At 32.4% G+C, this 24437-nt stretch overlaps 1 protein-coding gene across 1 annotated transcript in view; it reads right to left on the reverse strand.

The window, feature by feature from the left end:
• Positions 1-286: 286 nt before the first annotated feature.
• LOC124176902 (broad-complex core protein isoforms 1/2/3/4/5) overlaps positions 287-24437 on the reverse strand; it is a 74824-nt gene continuing 50673 nt past the window's right edge. Inside the window, exon 7 of the mRNA XM_046558760.1 lies at positions 287-5286. Within this exon, the coding sequence (XP_046414716.1) occupies positions 4940-5286 (347 nt within the window). The 3' untranslated portion in view covers positions 287-4939. The remainder of the gene's footprint in view (positions 5287-24437) is intronic.

Genomic DNA, 24437 nt, shown 5'->3' on the forward strand with positions numbered 1-24437 from the left:
CTTTCAAAATCGATTTTGGGAAATTGAATTGATGAGGCTCAAAGATTCTTTAGGATTGAATACTGATTTTTGCTCGCAGTAAATATGGTGAAAAGTTGTAATCAAGAATAACAGTTTCAGTCCAAGTAGTTATCATACGAATTAGAAGAGTAAAAAATTTTAAAGATAATTTCGCAAAAATTGTATGAAACAAAAGTGTTTTGGAAAAAATGATAAAAAATTAAAATAAAATAATAATACGTAGAAGTTTAATCTTATGGAAAGATTTTTACAAATTTTACAACACTAAACATTGACGTAATTCCGTATACGTTTCCGTAATTCTAAGTGTACTTTTTAAATGTTTTTTTTTTTTTTCTTTTGTTTCATTTTTCTTTAATCCCCTCTAGTATACCAACTGAAAAACATCACAGAATTTTCCAATATTCATATCAATTAATAATATAATTAATTATAATTCTCATCGATATTGAGGTGTGTGCACGGTTATGTCATAATGTGGAGTTAACGCGAGTTAATTTCATTCAATATTAATTTACTTAATCTTCTCCTTTATCTCGTTCGTTTTCTTTACCTTTCTTTCGCCTCCTTTATCACAGAATCATAGAACTATGTATCGAAAAGATTTAAAAATGACTAGCTTCCTTTTTTTTTTTTTTTTTAATCCATTAATTTCACTAATTATAATAAATAAACCATTCAAAAACAAAGAATTATTCTTTTTTTTTCCTCCTATAGATCTCACGTATGATACCGATCACTAATATCATAAGATTAGTCCGAAAATAAATAATTTTAACGAGAGACGAATTTGACGTTTTGATCGTTTACATATAAGAATAATAATAATATTAATAATAATCGTTGTCCACATTATGCTCGAACCATGGCCACTAAAAGATTTGGTTTCACACTCAATTTTTTTTTCTTTTGTTTTTTTTTTTCAACACGACATTTAAAAATTCATTCGACATTGAATTTCATACGGTAGCCGAGAGCAGCTTCAATAAGAAACATATTATATCTAACCCTAAAATCGTATAATTTAACTGTATACATTGTTTAGAAGATATGTTTAAAATCTTTTTTCGCGCGCTCTTTTTCTCTCTCTCTCTCTCTCTCTCTCTCTCTCTCACACACATACTTTCTCTCTCTTGATCTTTTATTCTCAATTGTTGCTAAATTTGAAGACATTGTAATTATTCAATTTCTTTTTTTTCCATTTTCTTCTCATTTGTTTTCTTTTTCACTTGTTTTACTACGCAATCTAAGATAGACGTAAACGTTATTTTTCAATAATTTGTACTTGCGTGTTAGTTTATAATGGCATTTCTTTTACGCTTATATCATAATAAAACATCAATTTTTCTTGTGTTGCTGTGAGTTGTTTTTTTTTTTTTTTCTCGTTTTCGTTTTTCTTCCAAGTATTTTTTACACTGAGTTTCAGACCTGAATATGTTGCGATGAACAACTTGTATATTTTAATTCTTTTAAATTGTACCTTTTGTTAGATATATATATATATAATATATATTTATATATATCCGTTATTTTATACAACGCCGGTCAATGGAATTGTTCGCGGTTCATATAAATCTTGAATAACAAGTTCAAAATAGACAATTCAACGAAAAATCAATGCACTCGAATGAATTAAAAAACGCGAAAAAATTCGTAAAACCGTTGAAACCCGCTGTTTCTCGAATTCAATTGAATATCCACATACTTTATTACGTCGAGAGAAGGTATAACATGTTCGTCAATTTTATGTTTGGAAAGCAAATATTCTTCTCGGATAAATTCGTTTTCTCCCGTTACCGTTTCATTTTTGATATCTCATTACTTAAACACGTAATATTGCACTTTGCCAAGGTTTGCACACGAACACAAATCCATTGTCCAGCCTATACGGTTCGCCTATCTACGTCGAAGTATAGTGTACTACTTATAAAAACCTGAATAAGAGAAGAGTCGTTAATTATATAATATTGTATGAATATGTACAGTTGAAAATATTACTATTTAAAGAGTTAAAAATATAGTCTGTTAATTTGCGCGCGTGATTATGGACTTAGAGACCTTAAGCCCGTAATTTAATAACGTTTAACTTTATTATGTATTTTTTTTTCTTTTTTTTTTCTCTCTTCTCGTTTTAACTTTATTCATCTTGTATTCGATTTGTGAGACTTTGTTGAATTTGAGCATATTAAGTTATTTTATTTTCTTCATTTTTTTCTCTTCTTTTCTTCTTTTTTTTTTTTTTGTAATTGAATTTTTATTTAGGCCTAAGACAAAATAACTGTATCCCTAATTCACTTTACTTAACTATAAATATGTATATATATTTATAGAGAGATATATATATATATATAGATTTATTTCTTGTTTACACATATTGTATATCATAATACCTGCGTTTGCTGGTTTAATTATTCAATTAATTATTTACCAGCCAATTCGTATAACCTTTTTTCATTTGTTTGTTTCTTTAATTATTCATTTTTTCACTTCGTTCTCAACTATCCTCCGTTCCCCTTCTCCTTTTGTTCATTTCAACTCACATACCATAATATATTATTCCCAATGATCATTTCGTTTTCTCAACGAACTCTCACTTTTATGAGTAGCCGATATTAATCATTGGAGAGCATTTTCAACAAATACTCAACTTATCGTTAAATATAAAAAGCTATGGATATTTATGCTTCTTTTCGTTTTTTTTTCTTTTTTTTTTCATTTCTGTACCATGTTTCACATTAATGTGTATTAAATGCACTTTGATTTGACGAACTTTGCGCATGTCATATATATATATATATAGTTATATATACTTTTGTTTTGTCTTTGTGGATTCTTTCGTTAGTAGATACGTATTCGTTACATATGTATATATGGTCTTTTCAGCTAATTTTTGTTACTACGTGATTATAGGTATCGATGTGATTATGATATCCTCTTCATATATAAAATTAATGCCAAGCCAATCGCCGGAACAATTTCAGGGTATCGGATTTCTTTCTGAACTTGCTTTTTTTCCGTCTCAGACATGTCTTTATCTTCGATATACGTAACTGTGTTTTGACAGACATTGTTCTTGCCTGATCGACATTATTACGATGGCTATATGAAGCTTCAAATTTTTTAAATTCAAAGACGTGGAAAGTTTTACATTTCATAATCGAGATTTGAAATTTCATGTCGGATCAAAGTTAACGACAAGAATAAACTTTAGGTTTCGATGTTCGTTTTCGTCCCCCGCCAAATACATTGACGAAGTCGGAAAATTGTGTCAAGATTCAAAACATTTTTTGATAACTTTGTACGACGTGATCAGCGAATTGTCTACAATCTTATGTAGAAGACACTTTGGTATTAGTAGAAAAAAAAAAAAAATTGACTTCTAAGTCAATTCCTGATTCCACAATTATCCGTTCCAAGTTCTTGAATTCAAAAAGAATGAAGTTTCAATGGTACAATAATAATAATCATCCGGCGTATATTCACCCTTACGATCTGCTGTACATCCATATAATATCGGTGTGTGCGAGTGTTTTTTGTTTTGTTTTTTCTACTTTTATACATCTGTCAGTCATTAATTTTTCTCTTCTTTAGTATGCATGTATATCGTACTAATTTGACCCTACCGTATACAATACATCTCGTTAGATTTCTTTTGCGTTTTTTTTTTTTTTTTTTGTTTTGTTTCATTTTCTCCGACTAAATATAATTTTCGAAATCTCGTCGAATCACGCCTTATCACTGTTGATAATAATTCGTTACAGTATAGGTATAACATATGGAATGTTTCCAATTAGTTGGCTTTTCAGGTTGTTTGTTTTTTCCCCTTTTAAACTTAAAAAATAAATTTGATATAATGTCTCAGTCGATATTTCCCTCTTCTTTGGATTATACGCAGTCTTGACGAAAAGAATTCAAAATAAAATAAAAAGAGAAAAGGTGAGAAAAAAATTCAATAAAATAAAGGAGATAAAAAAAAAAAAAAAAAAAAAAAAAAAGAAAAGAAAACAAGAGGATACACCTATCCAATCTCGGGAAGCGGGCTCTCAACGTATGTAGAATGCAACAGGTATGATAACCTTATACCAAAAATTTGTACCCCAACATATCCAGAATACATTCTATGTATATTTACGTATATATTACGTATGCACATGTGTACAGTAATCGTCGTGTGACTTGAAATTCGACTAAAAATTTACAACAAAAACTGAAAGACCGTCTCGATCGTCGAAAGAATGTTTCGACAATTGACCGGTCGTAAACGTACATCATAAAATACAATAATTTGTTTTTCTTCACAATTCTTCTCCTTGATATGTAGCAACAATTACCTGTGTATCGATATTGTTCTTTTGTAAGTTTCTTTTTTTACGTTTTTAGGCATTCTCACTTCGCGATATTCGCTGTCACGATATAATAATACATTTACTCTAATAACGAGATGTGTGTATGTTTGCGCGGTTGTGCATGTATGTTATATACATATATAAGCTCTGGATCACTCGGCATACGCGATATTGTAGTTTATCGACAAACGCAACTTCGTTTGAGATCCCCTGCCAACGAGATGTACAATCTGATATAGGATAGGTGTACACGTATTAATAATAATAAGAATAATAATGACAATAATGATATTAATAATGATAACAATAATAATAATAATAATACGTACATCATACGTAATGCGAATAAAAATATACTTATGTATATCGAAACGACGAGTGACCGCGAAAAGAGAAAAGAAATGTTACAATGAAGAAAACAAAGAACAAAAAAAAAAAAAAAAAAAACCAACAAGAAGAGAAAGAAGCTACTTTTGATATGCAGTTAAGCTCGGCGACTTGTCGCCAGCGGCACGTTCATAATTCCCAGTCAATTGGTCGAAGGTGGGGAAATTATGATGGTACCACAATTTTCATTGGGGCTGTTGGGGTATCTGCGGATGTTGGGCGAGGACATTTTTTATCGCCGACGTCTTGAGGAGCCTCTTGAGCATGCCGCTTGAGCCCCGATGCTGGAGGCTTTTGTGGGTCGTCAATGAGTTCTTCGTCCTGTAACGCCGATTGCAGAATTCGCATACGTAGAGGGTGTCCGACTGTTCGTGCTTGTCCTGGAAGTGGCGTTTCAGAGAGTAGTAGCATGAGAATGTGCGCCGGCAATAGGGACACTCCTGAGGCTCGTTTATGCCACCCGCGGTCGGCGGTGGCATCCGGTACACGGCAGAGGGAAGCGTTGTTGGTGTCTGCATCCCGTTGCCGGTACCTGAAATTCGATTCGTCGACTCGTTAGCCAATTGACAATAATTTTGCGACGTGATCGCGATACCTCCTCGCCTCGCCTTGGTGCGATATTTTAAATATTACAAATCGATACATTGGCTTTTGCTAATAACTTTTTACAGCCAAGGATAGGGAATGAATTTCTTACATCTCCAAGCGAGATGTATCGTTTGTTTGTTGTATATACGCAACGTCGACATTTTTTGTTCTATACCGTCGCATTTTTATTATTTTATTTCATTTTCTCATTCCTCAGGGTTGTCAGAAACTTGAATTGTACTGCGGATGTTATTGCTTGACTATCTTTTCGGAGATGTTCCTAGCAAAATTTATCACGTGTTAGTTTAGGAAATTTCACTTCGCGGCATCGACATTGGAATGAAATATAATTTAAAAATCGTTATACCGGTAAGAATCTGTAACGTGTAGAGAAATTTTGGAAGAATAAAATTTTTTCGATTAAGCTGTTATTAAGCCCTGACATATTCAAGTTTGTGAAAACCTTGTTTTTTACTTCTTTTTTTAATATCGAACATGCGTTTTAATCAGGTTTCCAAGGTTAGCAGTTGTTTTTCAATACTCATCGACTTCTGTAAGTGGGCGGAACGCATGGAAAAAGCAAAAAGTTGACACGAGTTTTCCACGTAGAAATATCAAACCGCTACTATTGCAACGGAAAAGAGGAATATTCTAGATTCATTTAACCGTCCTGAACCTCGACGAGTGAAATGGACTTTATTTTTTCAAATCGAAAACTAAGCAAGGCTTTTGCTTTTTCCGATGCCTTCAAACCGAAATACTCCTGTAACCACGATTATTGTGTAATATAATTTTATTGCAACATGCTGCTTCGAATTCCAGAGGTTAATCACTGAGTAAATGTGTGTGTGTGTGTGTGTGTGTAAATTCAAACATAATAATAGACATTGGATTGACTCGATGTAGCAGAGAAAAAAAAAATAAAAAAACAACTGGGTGATTTTTGATTGCAAAATATTTGGAATAGTAAATATTACTCGGGTTACCAGAATTGACTGTTTTTCAATCGGTGTCCAAACATCGTGTGTGAGATTTTGTGTTCAATTCAAGAATTAATTAATCGGTCGCATGCTTCAAGCGTAACACCCGATCATATGGTAGGTTTGTGTCCAATTTACAAGTGTTATTTGAAATTTACAGTCATGTATAAATCAAATCCCAATATGTTAGTCACTGTACTTATTAACATCCGCGATTTATCATATGCAACAGGAAAACTATACGTCCTTTTCCGTTGATAAATAAATTTATGTATTAGTTTGTATTCATGCACCTGAAAAACTGGAAGATGAATCTAACCGTTCATTCACCTCGCGCCGAAATAATTCAACGTTCATGAGGATCAAGTGTAAATTATTCATTTTATTGATAGCTTGAATCTCATGCTTGTTATAGAGTAACGTACCTTATTATGAGAAAATAATAATGCCGGAATATCAAAATCAAGCAACGAGAAATGGATTGTCGTATTTTTGATAAATTTTTAGATTTTACCGAATGGGACAATTATCTCGAGTCTGTGCGATTCAGATATTTTTTAATTTTTTTTCCTTTTTTTTTTTTTTTTTACTGTACACGAGGAGAATAATAAAATTAAGAACAAAGAAAGAATGACAAATGCGACAAGAGTTGGAAAGAAAAAAAAAAAAAAAAATTAAAAAAATAAAAGTTGAATCAAAATGTTCGAAATCATAAAAAGATGCATAACAAAATCGGTTTCGAATATATAAAAGCAAATTATACATGGATGTAATATATAATGTTATTCGCATGCATGCATGTACGTAGTACATAAATTGAGCTAAGTAAATTATAAATAATAATAATAATAATAATAATAATAGGTAAGCGTATAATGTGAACAATTGGTGAACTGAAATAGAAAGTAAAGGGAACATCGACGAAAAATTAGAGATGATATATCATCATGCGCTCGATGTATGTGTAATACAGGTATGACTGTATACATACGATGCTAATTGGTATTCGGAAATGGGAAGAAAACCGGATTATTCGATAAATCAATTAGTGTGTGCTACTTGTAACTTGATCAAACGTGTATATATATATATATGGAAGTCAATGCAATTCGAGACGTTTTCCATTATACGCGTGCTGTAGATGAACTTTCGTTTTTTCGCTTTTTATTTTGATATATTGTTTTTTCGTTTGTTTTTGTTTTTTTTTTTTGAATGCAATTGTGATAGAAAGAAAAATTGTTTTTCCCACAGCTGAAACGAATATATTGAATATAAGCAACATCGAGCATGCACACAACATCGAACATTGAAAGCCAACAAAAGATAACGGAAAACAAACAGAAACAACAAAGAGACAAAAATTACAGGAGAACGCATAAACTTAGGCTGGGTTTTAGGGTAGGGTTAGTGGGGACCTGAAGCGTAATAAACATGTGACTGGTAAAGAACCCTATAAAGTTTCCTACTATCTTATCATGTGCTTTGGATTGAACAAAATTTTGTACTTTTGTTTACTGTTTGTTGTTTTTTTCGATAACAGACATGTTGTTTGCCCTTTTGTTTTTTCACCAAAAGAAAGTCCCTCTCTCGCTCTCTCCTTCTTTCTTTCTTTAGTATTCTTCCTCTCGTTTTTCAATATCATTCACTATACCAAAATCATGATTATTATCCAATCATTTTTAGTTTTCTCTCGTGGGATGTTTTTTTTTTTTCTGTCTTCCACATCGTATATATAATTTCATTGCAACATTTATCGAACTTATGGTAAGACCGGTTCTAATATCTTAGATTTATAACAGACAATTCATTGACAGATCATGTAGCAACGATTCACCGTTATATTAATTATTCTTGTCAGCTTTGTGCGAAAAGAATCACGCATTTATATCATATGTATATTTACTATTACAATTCATTTCTTAGGAATAAAAAATAATAACACGTACAAGTCTCAATCGATTTGTAACCGTAAATTGTAGATTTCTCTCTCTCTCTATATTTATATATACATATATATATGAGTCAGTCTTGTCGAAGTGCGAAATGAAGTTTGAAAAGTTGCAAGTTTCAGTTTTTCATCAGTTTCACAGTGGTTGCTACATGACCTGTTGCTTGTATTTCATGAAATTTTGTAATGAAGAACAGAGGAATCACGGAATGGCAAAGTTGTGAAGAAAAGAATTTTTGATTTTTTCTTTTTTTTTCTTTTTCGTTTTCAAATCAACGCGAAGGGAAACAAAATATGTAAATGAAGACAAAGTAAAAGCTGCATACCTATCTTGGGGTAATACGTATTATAATATATATGATTTAAGGTCAAGTGGCTTTCTCTTTGGCATGTATAAACGACAAACACACGCGTCTGTCTGTAGGGCCCGAATATCGATAGTGTAAATGATGAATGAGTAATTTTTCGTAATGTTGTAAAGAAAATAAAAAAATAATACAACAAAGATAAAAATAAGGTTGAGTAGAAATGTGAAAAGTTGGAAAAAAAAAAAAAAAAAAAAAAAAAAAAAAGGTAAGAAAAAATCAACAATGGTAGGTATAATCATCGAAACGTTGTTAATTTTCTTTTATTGTTAGTATGGCCCTACCTTAGCTAAACCTTCAATAGAACTTAATGTCAATGTCGCCGGGTCTGCTCTTATGATAGGTATAGATATGGGTCATCAGTGAGTTTCGCGAGCAGTAGACCCGCTCGCAGATGATACATCGGTACTCCTCTTGGCGCTCGGCGTGCTTGTCAGCGACGTGACGTTTCAACGAGGCTTTGCTGCACAGCACCTTATTACACAGCTGGCAGGTGAACAGCTTCTTATTGGACGGTGCACTCAGCGAGTTAACCAACGTCAGTCCAGGTATCGAGCCGAGAACTGAAACACAACAACGCACCTCATGCAGCTCCCCACACTTACCACCCCTACACCAACATCATCGTCTCTCACTCGCGTCGTCTTTGTTTCAACCCTACGTAATTAATGTCATTGCACTTTTTCTTTTTTTTTTTTTTTTTTTTTGTTTAAACAATTTCGTCGCGCCGTCCGTTCGCCAAAGGCTTATCTTCGATTCGTCGACAGTATGGCTCGATTGCTTTGTGGTAATTACCGACGATTTCGAGATCGCTGAAAATTGTCACGATTGTCAGTTGCGGGATCGTCTTTTTTTTTCGTTTTTTTTTCTCATGCCACGATTCTAAGCTCGAAGCGTGATTTTTGGTCCTTGCACAAGATGTGAGGCGGATCGAACGTTGTACCATGTAAATTTACCACACATTCGTAGCAGCCGCGATACGACTTTTAACGTTGATATTTAACTCGAGATACATATTTTTATACACATGTATGTACGTACGTTTTTTTTTTTTTTCTACATCGAGATGTTTCGCGATAATTTCGACATCGTTATACCTACGCGGAGCGCGGTATACATTTGACTTTTCGTCGTGTTCTGACCGATAAACGAAATATTGTCATTCTTGACGGTGTTGCAAACGCTGTACAAACCATACTGTCAATGAATATCTCGTTGTTGCTTGTACGTTTGTTCAACGTTTTTGTTTTATTTTTGCAATTTTCGTCGTCAGGTAAAAATTATAGCTGCCAAAACTAAGAAAGCACAAGTTGCCTGACAATTGCAATTGACACTGGGTCGACGAAACAAAAGGTGAAACGGAAGAGAAAACAAAATTAAGAAAAACAAATGAGAAAAAAATTAACAATAAACAATAACGCTTGTTTAAAATTTATTACGCAACTGAAACAGCAGTACTTGTAACACAATTTTATGTTCGCGTTATTCATGTATAGCATGCCTCGGCTGCATGTCATAAAGTATTATACGCTGTGAAAATTAGTTTTGCGAATTATATATATATATATATACATACATATATATATATATATATATATATATATATATATATATATATATATATATATATATATATATATATATATATTGTGCAAGGAATAATAATAATTATTATTCGTATACTGCCCAGCACGGTTTTTATTTTTCCCGATCCCTCGAATGCCCTGCACAAGTGTCAATATTGCAATATTACAGGATGAGGTATTTTCCGAGACGTTTTTTAAGATTATCGAAAGGGTGAAACTAAGGGTTGCCAATTAATCACATTTGCCTACTATGTTTCACACTGCGTATATTTCTTTGTCGCGCGTACGTATTTCCTCTCTTTCTCTTCTAAGATACAAAATTATACCACCACCTGACGATTTAACAACATATATAATTAAAGCAATTAAAAGCCAATTTGGAAAACGAAAAATATCATTGATCAGCACGAAGCAATAAAAAATAAATAAAAATACAAATAAAAAAAGTATGTGTCTGCATGTGACGCGTATATATGGAGCAAACAATATATTTCGGTTACTATCGTTGCAATTATAAAGAAATTAATGAGCGTTAATAACTTCTGAACAGTGGGTTAAGAATCTCGTCAGCAATTACGTAAACACGGCTCTGTATCAACAGCCTCAACGTATAATACGACAATTTATATATAAAACCCGTGCTTATTCATACGATGCATGGTTGTATCGATTAATTATCGCTATCGGTTCTTTCATCATCGGACGATTTACGCGGAATAATTAATAAAAATTGATGACAGTATAAACGATGATTGCGGTACGTTAAACTTTATTTATGCTCAATATGCGAATAACAGATACTGAGAGATAGGGGCGGCGGGTATAATATGAAAATTAAAAGAAAATAAAAGAGTAAGGAGTTAATCGAGCACCTAAATGCAGATGTCCGTATCTCGACTTATCGACGACTAATTTTGACGAGAGAAAATTACGAAACGATCGTGCACAGCGTTCGTCGACCTCGTTAATATTATTCTACCGTTTTGTAAATGCGTAGTAAGGACAAAAAAAAAAAAAAACGACGAAAGAAAAAATTCTCGTACGACAAAAACACCTCATCCTGGAGTGCGGGGGATTTGATCTTTGAATCGTATCTTAGTATTTATATATTATACACGATGTAAAATGTTCTTTTGTATTTTAATGATGACGTCAGGATTGAGGCTACCTTGTATAGAAACGAATGAAACGTCACGTGTATAATAAGAAGTGGGATGCGGTCTATTTATCCGCACGCTTCTCGTTAATTAAAAGAAGAGAAAAAGGCATTTCGATTTCCGTATATAATATATATATATATATATGTATATATACATATATATATATATGCGTGTGAAACATTGAATACCGTACAGAGCTAAAACAATTATCTTTCTTTCTTCCCTTCACTTTTTTTTCTCAACACTTTGCTTGACATTTAATTTTTTCATTCATTTTTTTCCATCTCTTTTCATTTATATCATTGCTTTTTTTGCTTTTCTTTATGTTTTTTTTTTTTTTTTTTTTTAAATCTCGCCGACTGGCAAGCAAGCCTGCAAGTCTGCAGACGGAGCTATAATTCATTTCCTTTGAAAATTGCTCTTTATCCAATTTCTCGAGTCGTGTCTCATTAAACTTCAGGCAAAAGAAACTGTTGCAGTATATTATATTATATAATTATACAGAGGGGGTGTTGGGTTTAACAAAATAATACGATTAAATTAAATATTGAAAAAGAAAAACTGAGGGACATAAGATATATATATATACTTTGCGTTGCGCCTATATAAATATATACATATATAGACAAGACATAGAGACATATATTCTTGGTGAAATCGGCAAGAATATATGCACATGTACATCATATACGTATATTTGTATATACGATAATAGAAATTCCAATAATATAGTATAATATGAGATCCAACGGAAGACGATGAAGGAAATAACACTCAGCATTCTGGGAGACACTTAAAGCATGCAATTCTTAATAATGTTTCGGCAATTGTGGCGCAGCATTTGAAATATCGTATTATGTATCATGTATGGCATATACCGGACACTCGTCCATTTTGTTACAGAAACGATATATCGGCACTATGTTTCAGCCCTTTATCAATTGAGACCACTTTGCTTTTCTCTTGTGTTTCATTTTTTGTTGTTTTCATTTATTTTATTTTATTTTTTTTGCCTCGTCATTCGTCACTGTGCATTGTAAAGAAAATTTCACAGAGAAAACGTGGGTCTCCGTATCCGATGTATTCGCAAGGCAACGCAACACACAATATCACATATTTAAAACATCACAATACCTCTGAAACGATAGAAAAATACCGAAAAAATTTACGGAACTTTACCTGCAATATTGCTGTCACACAAAGTCTGAGCCTATAACTGTTGACGTATGGACGCGAGAAGAAACGATGAAGGAAAAAAACAGAAAAAAAAAAAAAAAAACTCGAGGGGCGAATATTCAGAACTTTACGTAGATACGTTACTTCGTAGACATCTTCGACGACGTCTGTTTATAATACGGCGTTTGTGGTGCGATTTGTCTTCTTGTTTAAAACACATTCATTTCTTTATCTCTTTTTTCCAATCAATTAAAGCTGTTCTGAGACTGTATACATATATTCAGTATAAGCCTTGCGACAAGGAATGCATTTCGAATGCTGCATTTCGCTGAATATTACGTAATTGAAATCTATGAAGATCTTTTTCAAGTGTGCATTAATTTCTATGATTCATGCGACATTACTCGCAATTACGTTATATGTGAACATAATAATGGGCAATAAATAAATGAATAAATAAATAAGTACATGTATATCATACATGTATTTATATATATATTATATACATATATATCGCAGACACCGCGCGACTCGTTATTATATTATACACGTTCCTTGCAATATTATACATACACGGGAATTGAAATGCCCGAACTAGGCCGCGGACATAACTGTTAGGATTTTATGGCTGACGTCACAAAGAAACAACGCATTAACAATTAAGTCATTACACAATTAGCACAACTTACCTTCGAGCTGAAATATAAGCTGATTTAAATAATATCCATACATACGAGTATGTATGCATGTGTGTATAAAAATTATGAGTGGTTGCACATACGTATATACGTTATTGTAACGGAGTACACCGACTACTACAATATTGTACGCAATTGTTGTAACAATGCCAAATGATACAACAATGTTGTCTCTTTTTTTTTTTTTTTTTTCTTTCGTTCACGATATCATATAGAATCAACGAGGATGTGATATATGGGTATCTAGAAAAACGAATGAAACACAACTGAATTATTGAACCAAATAGTACATTTTGTTATATAATATAAAAAATGAAAATATATTAAAATGCATTTGATATAGCCTTAAATAAGGATAATAATATAATAATCAATAAATATATACTATTACCAGAACACCTTGGCAGATAACAAATAATAAGTAAGCAAGATAACGTAACTTTTTTTTATTCTCCTTTTTGTTCGGTTTTTAGCGCTTCGTTCATTTATTGTTTTTATTTTTCTTTTTTTTTTTTTCGCTTTCGTGCATGTTTTTACGTAAAAAAACATTTATGCGCGAGAAATTTCAGAAGTTGAGAAACTTTTCTTTTTCGTCTCTTATTGTGTGTTATTTTTGAACTTTCGTGTTAATATAATAATCCCTAACTATAACATATATGCATTTGTATATAATGTCAGTCAGTTTAAACGTAGATTTGATTTTACTTCACATAGTTGCACATTCACGCCGATAGAACTATGTATTATTATTTCTTTGTTATTTATTTAATTATTTATTTTTTTTTTTAATTTCTTTTCCTTTCGAACGTATAATTCTACTGCATGATTTTGTCTTCTTTCTTAATTTCTTTCACTATTTATTTTCGCTTTTTCGACAACTTCAACGAATCGCGCAGATGTCGTTCTTTCAGGTGATCAAGCTGAGCATTTATATTTAAGGGGATCAGCAAGTGAAATTCTATCCCTGCGATACATATGTATATGTTACAAAGGTGCTGATTTTTTTTTTTTTTTATTTTTTATTTTTTTTTGTACACAGTTTTGGCTAAAAATGATGTCCCATGTCAAAGAATAATGCCGGAAAATTCTTCGCTTATTTCGACATTCATATTTTTGAACAAAGAAGAATGTTGCAAAAATGTATCTTCTCCTAGATTCGCCGATTTTTCCACATGTTCTATTGACTATTTCGAACAACTTCACGCATGGATTTTGCAACATTTTTCTTCGTTCGAAAATATGAATATCGAAAATAGGGGAAAATTTTACCAGGATTATTCTTCGGCATGGGCCATAATTTTTTTACCGAAACTATGTACAATATAAAAAAAAAAAAAAATCCGCGGCTTTGTAGCATATATCTGTCGTAGGGCTAGAATTTCACTTACGGGTCCCTTTAAACCCAACCTTTTTTTTCTAGCTATTTTTCCGACAACGAATCATTTTCTGTATGTAAATACATGTATGTATATTGGTTTCCTAATAAATATCCTACCGTATATTCGTTAGATGCGAAAGCTATGCGCGTGTGTGCGTGCGTGTGTGTGCGTGTGTGTGTTTTTCCTCTGCATGTGTGTGCGTGGAACCCTCGACCATTTGTTTGCGTGCTTAAATATCGCACGGATATCAAGAAGTGAGAGAGGAAGGATTTGTTTTTTCCGTCTTCGTTTCGTGTTTCATAATATTTAATGAGAAAACTAAAGTAATAATAATAATTGTTAAGTTGAAGCATGATATTTAATTATTTCTAAGGTACGGTGATATACGAAGTTTTATATTCGTAGCCACATTAAGAGGGGACTCCGGTAAAATTTCGATAACATCTGAGATTATCAATTATCAAAATTTCACCGAGTTCCCAACTCAGAGTTACAATGCTCGATTGTCTGTTCTATATAATTTTAATCTTGTTTTCGCTCTTCAATGCGGATTTGTTTGTTCTTTTTCTTTTTCGTTTTATTCCGTTTTTTTTTTTTTTTTTAGCAACTTTTTAACTTATCCATTAGGTACCTTTAATTAACAGTTTGGTAACATCAGTCAAATAGTAAAAAAATCAGTCCAATAAATCGACTAATTAAGTAACGAGACAAATTCAGTCAAATTCAGTCTGATATATATATATATATATACATTGGTTGCGGTCGAATAATAAATCATTTTAAAAATTCTTCTTAATAATTTACAGAAAATAGTAATATTACTATTATTATCATTAGTGTTACTATCAGAATAGTCGATATTATCAAATTTCTCTCTATTCCTCTTTCCTTTCTCTCGATAATAAAGGTACATCAATTAAACCACGAATATTCTCTAACTTCGCGAATCGTCATATTACATAATCTACTCGTCTTTTCTTTTTGTTTTCGGTGGCTTTTTTTTTTCTTTCCTTCTTTGCTTCTTCCATATATATTTAGATATAAATATATATCAGTGCGAGAAATAATCAATTACATAATTATCATTATTATTACACGAATTTGTAATATGCACCAATAAGGCAGATTTTTCCCAGTCTTCAAGTACCGACGGCGGACTTTAAATATCAATATATAACTTTCTATCTTAGGATTCGGTCGAATCACGTCAAATTACGACCGTCGAGTCGTATATATAGTGTACATATATGTATATATATATTCATTTCGACCGCAACTGATGCGATTCCCATTTCAGTCTTCTCAAATAAGAAAGATGTAAAAAAAAAAAAAAAAAAAAAATAAAAAGAAAATTAATGAATAAATCAAAAATTTTGCGACAATTGTGTCGGTTAATATATTATCACAGGCCAATTAATCGACAGTTTTCCTCTTTTCGAACCTCGCATATACCGACGAATATGACGAATTTTAAAACGATAAAACTAAAACGGATATGTAATATATTAAAACGACAAAGCGCTTACTGTGACGTGTAATAAAAAATATATAAAAATGCACAGTGATAACTATGAAATGTGGATCTTTGATATTGTTAATCCCAAAAAATATCATACGGATATATGATAAGATAGAATAGAACAATAAGAATCAAATAAAATCTACTACTATATCATTTGTAATTAAATATTCATCAATTTATATTAATTTTATCAATAATTTATTATCTCCATAATGTACCGCCCGATCCCCTCCTCATCCACCTCATCCACCTCATCCACCTCATCCTCCTCCTCTCCTCTCCTCTGCAATATCGTGAAATGCAGAGCACTGGGCACCGTTTGGGTATTTGGCAATTTTTACAGTAGTCATATAAATCAATTTCTTCAGTAGTCTACATATTTAAATATTATCAATATCAGTTCTTTCGTATGAGACTACCATAAAATTGTATATCATTTATTTTCATAAATTTAAAGCTTCGTTCTTTATTTTAATTCAATTTTCTCTCTTTCTTTCTATCCTTCTTTTACTTCTCCTTCTTCTTTGTCTACCCTCAAAAACGTCCTTATAATCAATAAATTTTTCCATTTTATTCTTATTTCTTATACTTTTCACAGCATTTCCCTTCATTCCCTTTCCATCTTTCTTCTCGTGCGCATTTTTTTTTTTTTTCATCACCTTTTTTTCTCCCGTTTTCTTATCTAATTTATATTAAACTTTACTTCGAGTCGACCAGCATATTTTTAAGGATCACCCCCTACAAATAGGCCAGATACATATCAATATATTTCTTATACAGCTTTTACAAGTTGGCAACGAAAACTTTAATTGAACGAGACAAGAATTCGTATTACAAGAGAATATTATCGTAAATAATGAAAAAGTGATCCTGAAAAATGTGAGTCGCTCGGAGAAATCAATTAAATACCCCCTACGTAATAATAATCTATCATAGCCTAGCTATCAGTGTGTGTATGAATTGGGGTGGTTCTGATATGGGGCCAAAAAAGTTATTCACGATGGATCCTGTCAAATCGATTCCAAATGTTAAAAAAAAATTTCTTAATTTTGTCAGATTTTTATTTCATTCCCCTAATCTCCCTGTCTGGCCGAAAAGTTTCGAATTATTCAAAAATACGCTCATTCGCTATACTTTCTACTGAATTTTATTTCAAAGTTGGTCGCAGACAAAAAATCCATATTCTCGAACATTGAGTGACGTTTGAAACAAAACAGTAGCATTCATTTAGTCAGCACTGTAATGGAGTAACAGACATGTCAACGCTACGTAATATCACAGTCGACGACATGCAAACATCGAGGTTATTTTTATACTTAATCTAACCATTTTTCGTGTTAAAAAAAAAAAAAAAAAAAAATGAATCAATGAAGCATACGTTCCTCATGGAATACCTCATTTATGATTTTTAGCCTAAGAATAACCTTGAAATAAAATTCAGTACAAAATATAGCGAATGAGCATATTTTGGAATAATTTGCAACTTCTCATTTAAACAGAAAGACTAGGGAAATAAAATAAGTCTGAAAAAATTAAGGAATTTTTTTTTCAACACTTGTAACCGATTTCAAAGTCTGCGTCACGATTTTTTTGTGACCCCGTATAAGAACCAACCTAGTATGTATGTATGTATATATATATATTTGTTTGCCTATAATTACCGTGTGTTGGATGTGTCGGCGCGTATTTTACTATAAAATATAATATACATGTATATATCGGTGTACGTTTTGAATTTTTGAGCTGTTGTTTCAGCGACTAAGTTATTTCATATGTTTAATGTTTATATTATAATATATTTATATATATTACGAGAGAGTGTATGTATGTATATAGCATGATGGGTTCTGTGGGTTCTAGCTACCTATAAGCTTTCGTTGGCAAGACCAGAAAAAAAACATTGAAAAATATGACGCGTGAGCGTATCGATGAGATAAGAGATAAAAAATTGTAAGATTGTTATAAAGCAGTGCTAGTTATTTGTATTTCCCAATATTAAATGAATCGTAAAATAGCTATAATATAGTGTATTCGTCATGTCTGTATGAGTACCATAGGATGTGTATATCGTACACCGCACGCAGAAAAAGAAAGGGCATGAAAATAATTTTGAAAATAAAGAAACACCGCGAGACCGAGTTTTCTCATCTACATTTTTTCTCAGCGACGTAAACGTTTACGATTTCCTTTTTTCAATCAAAATTTCGTGCTTTACAAAAGTTAAAGCTCGTTTCCGTCACGAGTGGTAATTTTCTTTTTCTACGTGTAATGCGGTAGCAAGGCGGCAGAATAAAAAAGATTAGTTGAAAAAAATTTTTAAAAACCGCCATCCCGTTTCTTGAACACTTGCTAGTGTATTTAGATTTATTTATGTATGTATTATATGTATACTTCGATATATTTCACGATAAGGAAAAAAAAAAAGAAATAATAATAGAATAAAATGAAATAAAATAAAATAAAACAATATCTATAATTATCAATGTGTGCATATATTTGTAAAAAAAGAAACTAAAATTTGTTGCGTGATACTATTTTCATGACAAGCTTAACATACACCTACGTATATTACCTAGCATACCGCCTAATAATTTTGCCCGAAACCCGTGCGGCACTATCACCGTAAAATTGGTATTACATATATTATTATACAAAACGAAAAGTGAAATATGAAATTATTGTGGTCTGCCTAGTTTTTATCGTATTATACGTATAACCGTTTACATTTCAATGCGCAACCAAGATTCTAGGATATTTTCGCAACTTATTTTATTTATTCCTTATATCAAAGTTCTACTAGTAAAATATATTTATATATGTACATGCATATGCATATACAAGTACATGTAACATGTCTACATATATATATGTATATATGTGTGTGTGCATTGTAGTCGGATATTTCAACATTCGGTTTACACAGAGTGTTTCGTTTAGTTTCCGGGTTTTCTCACGCACCCCATGTCTGGCTACCAATTTCTATTTCCTCATTCAGCTATAATAGAAAATTATCTTTACTTTTGTTGTTCGATCAACTTTGCACCATTGTTCAACCGGGTATGAATTATAGATTTTTCTCTCATGTATTCATTTATTTATTATATTTTTTTAACCCCCAACCTCATTTTTCTAATATTTAATATCACTTTATCCGCAGCACGATCAGATCAGTTGTGTCGAATTGTATTCAAACTAGTTTGTAGTACATCGGATATACACCTATACACTGGTATATAGGTAAACGCGAACAATTTTTCCCGTTTTACCGCGAGAATTGGCGAATCAGTCACGAGTATGCAAAATCAAGCGCGGTGTAAATGCAAAAATATAAATTTATTCCCTAAACGTTTTTCTTCGTTTTCCGTTAATATCATTATTCTCTCGTTCATTTTACCTCAGTGAAAAATAAAATGATCGGGGGTCAGGAAACACTTGCGTTCGAATCGGGTGCAACTGGACGTAACCGTTGGTGGTATATGATATCACCAGTGTGTGTGTGTGTGTGTGCGTGTGCGTGTATGACACAGTCGCGATGTTTGAGTATTGTAAATCAGACTTGATGTAATATTATAAAGTAAAGCGGAGGAAAACAGAAAAAATCATGTGACTCGCAATGTACATAATATAGCAATGTCAGCGGTTATATCTATGCATATGTATTGCGTATATATATATATACGTATCAGTGTGTAGTATTTGTATAGCAAAAGTAAGAGTGGGCGATAAGTAAGTATGTACGTATGTTTGTATGTAGTAGATTTGATACAAGTAATGTAAGTATAATAATAAGGTACTTTACGCGTAAAGCCCGGTATATAAACATACATGCAGTGTATGTATGCATGTGTGTGTATGTATGTATGTATATGCAATTAGGTACCCCGTAAAGCATTTGAAATACGTATAACTATATATGTAACGTATATGTATAATAAATGGAATGAATATATTAAGATAAGATATACATAATATATATGTATGTGTGTGTATATATATATATGTATATATATATATATATATTATACTATATTATATTATATTATATTATTGTATCGTATCATCATTGCATCTTCGCCGCAAGATCTCGCAAGGTAACAATATTATACAACAACAACCAAAAACGATAAAAATATTGAATAAAAGAGAAAAAAAAAAAAAAGAAGAAAAGAAATGATCACTAGCTAAGAAAAAATAAATAAAATAGAATTAAAAAGCAACGATTAACCGGGTTTGTGATATTTTCACGGTCGCGACTTTGCGTCTGTTTCGTTCTATGATTCGTGTACCTGTATGAGTATATATATCCACCTAACACTAACTAATGACGGTACAATTTTTACGAGATGCGTATGCATTGTATGCCGCCTATTTGGGTGGGTAGGGTGAAGTTGTTCTTTTGTATTTTCTTCATCTTTTCTCTCCCGTTTGTTACCCGGTAAGCTATCGGGTTTTATCATATACATATACATGTATACATCCGCGTGTCTATGTACCATACATATTCATACGTATGTATATATATATATATATATATATATAGTTATTCGTTAATCGTATATACCTATGTGTAATGTACATTATACAAGTTTGAATGCGAAATAATATAATTTGCATAATGAGTCTTGTAGTTTAATATTATATATAATATATATAATATGTATAATATATATAATATATATCATGTTCGTACAGTCTTGTAACATTAAATGTTTCGTATTTGTTTGTTTGGTTTGTTATTTTTCTTTAATTTCTTTTTTTTTTTTTTTAGTCTTTGTTATTGTTATTGTTTTTTGTTTTTTTTTTTTGTTTGTTTATTTTTTTTTTTTTGAATGTTTTCCACCTTCTTCGTGTTCGACCTAAAATTAGTTGGACGATGGCGTCTGACGCCTGGAAGTGTTCTGTATCAGCCCGCTACTAATTACTTAATATATGTATAACGGTTCGTCTAGACACGAGTCCGATCCCCTGTATCTCAATAGTTATACACCATGTTTCATTGTACTTTATGATTATACGCATATAATTTTTCTTCTACAACGTTATTGCGTTTTTCTGTAAAACCTTCGGATTTCAAATTGAATGTTTTTTTTTGTTTTATACCAAATATTTGGACGATCGGGGAAAAGAAGCGATTGGAAAATTGTCATATAACTATAGATCAAGCGACTGACTCGATGTACCTAACTCGTAACATGCACATATGTATTGCCATAGTTTTTGCAATCCCCGTTTTTGTTTTTTTTTTTTTTTTTTTGTTTTTCGGAGAAATTTATCGTTTACTATACATCGCATACATATAAACAATGTCCCGCATCCATTTATACATTTATAATATATTTATTTGTTTTTATTTTGTATTTTTGTATGCTACTTTTTTCTTCCTTCTTAATTCCCTTAAATTTTCTTCTTCGTTTTTATCTTTCACTCTTAGATTTAGAAATTTTCGAATTTACACAACAACCGATATAACGTTTCATAATTACCATCCCTTCGAAACTGTCCTAAAATTTTTTTTTTGTTTTTTTTTTTTTTTTTTTTCATCGAACCCATGCAAAATTTTGATTATATTATATTTGAACGGCATGTTTCTAGTCGTATTTCTCCTCTCTTTCCGATAATTAATTAGGTAAAAAATGGAGCTACCTCGGTCAACTAATTCCACCTTTTCAAAAGTTGACAAGCTTTCAAAATTTTTATCAACTATAAATCATCGAAACGATTTGCGCGCGACAATTATAAAATTGTCGAACGGCGCTGCGTACGAGACTAAGAATCATAAATTTGACAAAAAATTGCCAATGCACATACGCCGGTATATTTCAACTCGGAATAATTCAACCTTTACAGGGGCGGCATTTTTGCCTTGAAATTCAATATTTCTTAGAGCAATGATTTACGCATATAAATAGTCAACACGTCCGATGAAGTTTTCCGATTTATCCGCCCTCTAAAGTTTAATCAGCGTACATTATAAAATTACTTTTCACGAAGCATCCGATTTAAAAATCAAATTGTATTGGCAAAGAAGAAAGAGAGGAGAAAAAACATTGACGGACTAAAAACGATAATGATTACTTGTGTTGGGGGGGCGGGGGAGAGGAAAAAAAAAAAAAAAAAAAATTCACGGATAAAAAGACCGATTATTTCTTTCCACGATGATAAATGCTTTTATGATTGTTGAGACTGTTTAGAGTTCTGAACACTTTGCGACATAGAAGGCATACGGCGCTGTTCAACGGTTGAAAGTGTTGCTGTTCCTTGTGCCTTTTGAGGGTCAACTTTGTAGACAATGTTTTACCGCAAACGTCACAAGTGTAGCATACACCGGGTCGTAAAAGGCTGCCGTGTAACGGACTGGACAACCTCATCGCTAAAATGGCTGATGGCGAGCCTTTAGGTTTAGTAAAATGCGCGGAAGTTTTTCAGAAGAAGATATTCAGAATACGCGTGATCGGTCGATTCGTTTGTTTTTATATTCAGTTCGTTTCGGGTGAAGGTTAGTTTATTTGTCAGAAAGTCGATAAAATTGACCAAATCAACGACGTTTCGTTGATCGTAGTTCGAATCAGACACGGAACGTCGGAATACCGATTACACAAGAATGATCCAAGAGTAGCGAATTGAATACGATAATTAATCAAGTCCCGTTCATAGCGAGGATCGTTGATGAGAATATAGTACAAAGAGAATGTGAGCATAATGAGATAGAAAGAGAGAAAGAAAAGAAGAATAAAATGATGTAAAAAAAGTGAAAAAAAACCATAAAATCATCCGTTACGAACCAATGGAAGTGCAGACAGACCCACGTACGGACGGATCCCCAGCAAGTCCGTGAGTGAAGTTGGGTACACACAGAGAACAATGACGAACCAGAGCACATAGCCGAGCGGGACCGGGAACAAAGAAGAACAGAGATACGGCTGCCATTAATATTGTATTGTGGACACATTAGTACGATACTAGTAATTCTATACGGGGAGGTTTCGATTTATGTTACATTTGCCCTGATCGACTGACGGCGACACCTTACCGCAAAAATTCCAAAATCTAACGTATAATAAGAGAAAAAAGGCTCGGGGCTCTGGTTTGTCATTGATTACGGTAATTTGATTTATTTATTTGAGCGATAACCAATCGCAAGCTCGTTATGATTATCGTTAACCTACATTGAAACGTAATTTTTTAAATTTCATTAATTTTTTTTTTTTTTTTCTTTTCTTTGTTGTCATTCGTTTTGTAACCAATCGATACGATCGTTTCTGTCAAAGTATTCTGAACTGTGTTCCGTGCGTTTTTAAACAACCATACAAATTTTACAAATTTCTTGATCTGCTTTTCAACGGGCTGTGGAAATTGACTTCTGTCGATCGGCTGATGGTTTTTTTTTTTTTTTTTTTATTTTTCTCGGCAGCAGCCCTGATCGATTTTTCGATACGATGTTTGGGATACGAGTATTTGTCGCAATTTGTACAGAACATCTGATTTCATTTTACACACCGAGACATCATTGAATTGTATAAATTTGGAAAAAGTTCAGAGTACAGAACAGCAGACGACGTATTCAAAGATCACGCAGCTTTATTACGTAAATAAAATATGCAGATGTTTATATTTATAACATACGTACGCACGTATCGGTTGCAAGACAACAAACGTATAAAATACCTATATAAGGAACAAGAGGAGTAAAAACTTTACGTTATAAATTGTTTCCAACATACCATTCTCAATGCTTCCCCGGGCGTGCGGACGAGCCTAATGGGGAAAATATTACGCTTAACGTCACAAGGTCGCAGGTTTCGTTTCTTTGTTTATTTATTTATTTATTTCTTTTTTTTTTTTTTTTGCATAATGCAATGCGTAAACACCCTGCAGGGATTTAAAGAATCACGCGTGTCATGTTCAAGTTACACGCAGCATGTACCGTAAATTGGAGCTTCGAGCTCAGATAATTGAGGAACTTTCAACCGTTCACTGTTACGCTCTTTCGTTTTTTATTGTATTGTCAAGAGACGCGACGATAACTTTATTAACGAACTGCAACGACGTATCCGCGAGTCAGAAGCACTTTCACATACAACGAATCGAGAGCGACGTTCGCTGCCGAGAGCCGGTAATGTACTGTCGTTTGATTCCGGAGATCTCTAAGATTCTGGATATCGTCGGGATCGTTACTTTAATCCGTTCGGAGTTTCGCCGCTCTGTTATACCTACTTTCGAATCTTCCGTTCGCAACGGAAGATTGAACCGTACAACAATTTTCAAACGTCTGTCGATCAAC

The sequence above is a fragment of the Neodiprion fabricii genome, chromosome 2 (assembly GCF_021155785.1).
Source record: "Neodiprion fabricii isolate iyNeoFabr1 chromosome 2, iyNeoFabr1.1, whole genome shotgun sequence".
NCBI lineage: Eukaryota > Metazoa > Arthropoda > Insecta > Hymenoptera > Diprionidae > Neodiprion > Neodiprion fabricii.